The 2,214-nt window shown below is 39.0% G+C and overlaps 1 protein-coding gene across 1 annotated transcript; it reads left to right on the forward strand.

The window, feature by feature from the left end:
• Nucleotides 1-498: 498 nt before the first annotated feature.
• Nucleotides 499-1,363, forward strand: LOC149656712 (uncharacterized). Its single transcript, XM_089844537.1, has 3 exons — nucleotides 499-544; nucleotides 588-869; nucleotides 948-1,363. Exons 1-3 carry the CDS (start codon nucleotides 499-501, stop codon nucleotides 1,361-1,363), a joined length of 744 nt encoding a protein of 247 aa, XP_089700663.1.
• Nucleotides 1,364-2,214: the final 851 nt, after the last annotated feature.

Raw genomic sequence — 2,214 nt, forward strand, 5'->3', positions numbered from 1 at the left:
ACAACCTCTACGGGACGGTCATGTGCGACGCATTACCAATGAAAAAATTCCGATGGGTTCATCCCACGGAGGATTCCTAACGTGACGTTTTAGAGTGTACGGATACAGCACCAGAGGGATATATAGTAGAAGTGGATTTAGAATACCCCGAATCACTCCACAATGAACATAACTGCTATCCACTGGCTCCGGAATCTATGACGATAAAACCTCAGATGCTCTCGGAATATTCCAAGAACCAGATGACATCCTTGAATATAAAAATTAAGGAATCCTTACCCAAACTAGTCCCAAATCTATTCAACAAGGAGAGATATGTGGTGCATTATCGTAATTTGAAGTATTACGTGTCGAAAGGCTTAAAAATCACCAAAATTCACCAAAATCCACCGGATCTTAAAGTTTGAGCAAGGTGCTTGGCTAAAAGAGTACATTGATTTTAACACTGAAAAAAGAAAATTGGGTACAGACGACTTCGAGAAGGATCTATTCAAACTAATGAACAACGCAGTATTTGGTATGCAATTAATAAATAATAACAATAGTAAGTAGACTAATAAAAATATATTTTTTCCCTTGTTTTTCAGGAAAAACCATGGAAAACCTGAGAAATCGACAGGATTTCAAATTAGTAACCACTCGGGAAAAGGCGGTCAAAAAGGCCAGTTCTCCCGCCTTTGAAAAATTCACGGTTTTTCACAATGAACTGGTTGGGATTCATTCAACGAAGAAGAAGTTGGTGTTGAACCAACCTATATATACAGGGTTCGTCATCTTGGACTTGTCAAAGTTATTGATGTACCGATTTCATTACGATGAAATTCGGGCACAATACGGGGATAGAGGGAAACTCCTTTTCACCGATACTGGTATGTTTTACATATGTTATTTGTGTCCGATGTTTTATATGTTATTTGTTTCCATGCTAACAAACCTTTTATTTACAGACAGTCTCACCTATCACATCGAGACTAAAGATCTGTACGCGGACTTCGCCACTCGGGCTGAACTGTATGACTTCTCGGGGTACCCACGTGACCATCCACTTCACAGCGATGCTAACAAGAAAAAACTGGGTAAATTCAAAGATGAATTGGACGGTACTCCGATCATGGAGTTTTGTGGGCTTAGACCCAAAATGTATAGTATCCTGTCGGCCAAGGGAGAGAAGAAGACGTGTAAGGGAGTCTGCAAGCGCGTCGTGCGGAAACGCGTCCGGCACGCGCATTATCGCGAATGCTTACTGAACCGCGAGCTGACCACCGCGGAGATGGTTAGAATCGTTAATGAGAAGCACATTGTTAAAACTTTAAGACAAACAAAACTCTGTTTAAACCCATGTGACGATAAAGACATATTTTAAATGACGGTATTTCCACTCTAGCCCACGGGCATATAAATACAAAATAAAGAGAAAAAATTATGACAAATTTATTGAGCAATTCTTATACATCTATTCAGAAATAATACGATCATTAACATTTTTATTTTTAGAAAATTGTTTTATTATATCAAACATTTTAACTCCCCTACATCTATACAACGAGAAATAGACACAATAGCCACCACAAGTTTGACTTAATTCCCCCTGTAGTTGGCGTGAATTAAACGTAACAGTTAGGCTGTTTCGCTCTACAAAATCATTAAATTTAAATAAATCCGGAGGATTTCCATAGCTTTCAAAGAATTCAGTATTCTTTTTCCTCGAAATGTATATAACCGTCCAATGTTCACCTGTCACTTTAGACGTATCAGTGTTCACAATATATAGAGATGGAAATGTTTTAACAGTTAGTGGTAGTTTATCCGCCGGAAATATTCCCCGGAACAAATTCCTAGTGTATGAATCGCGCCTTAATATTTTCTCAAGTTGTCGAGAGTCGATTATGAGCTTTGATCGAATAAAACGGCTCGGGTTTTGTCAATTTCAATCAAAGATTGGAATTCGGAATAGTAAACGACGGCAATTGTAGCCGGTAGCGCTTCGGCAAATATTAACTCCAATCGGACACTACCGTTCTTTATAAAGTTGAAACTTTCAGTCGAACTACCATTCAGGTCGGGGGTCAAGTCGAATACGAAAAGAGCATTACCATTGGCGAACTCGTCACGGTCAATGAAATTACCATCGTCGATATTCAATTGTCCGGTTCGAAGAAAGAGATTGGCGTACGATCTCATACATAGGTTATCCTTAAAGTTGGGGTTTAAGGG

The sequence above is a fragment of the Phalangium opilio genome, unplaced genomic scaffold, assembly GCF_054372755.1.
Source record: "Phalangium opilio isolate 3A_F unplaced genomic scaffold, DU_Popi_V2 ptg000077l_1, whole genome shotgun sequence".
NCBI lineage: Eukaryota > Metazoa > Arthropoda > Arachnida > Opiliones > Phalangiidae > Phalangium > Phalangium opilio.

Bases quoted from the DNA above. Each gene is read 5' to 3' on its own strand.
- LOC149656712 (XM_089844537.1), top strand. From the start codon at position 499: ATGAACAACGCAGTATTTGGTATGCAATTAATAAATAATAACAATA. The intron at 545-587 runs GTAAGTAGACTA...CTTGTTTTTCAG, and splicing joins ATTAATAAATAATAACAATA to GAAAAACCATGGAAAACCTG. The intron at 870-947 runs GTATGTTTTACA...TTTTATTTACAG, and splicing joins ACTCCTTTTCACCGATACTG to ACAGTCTCACCTATCACATC.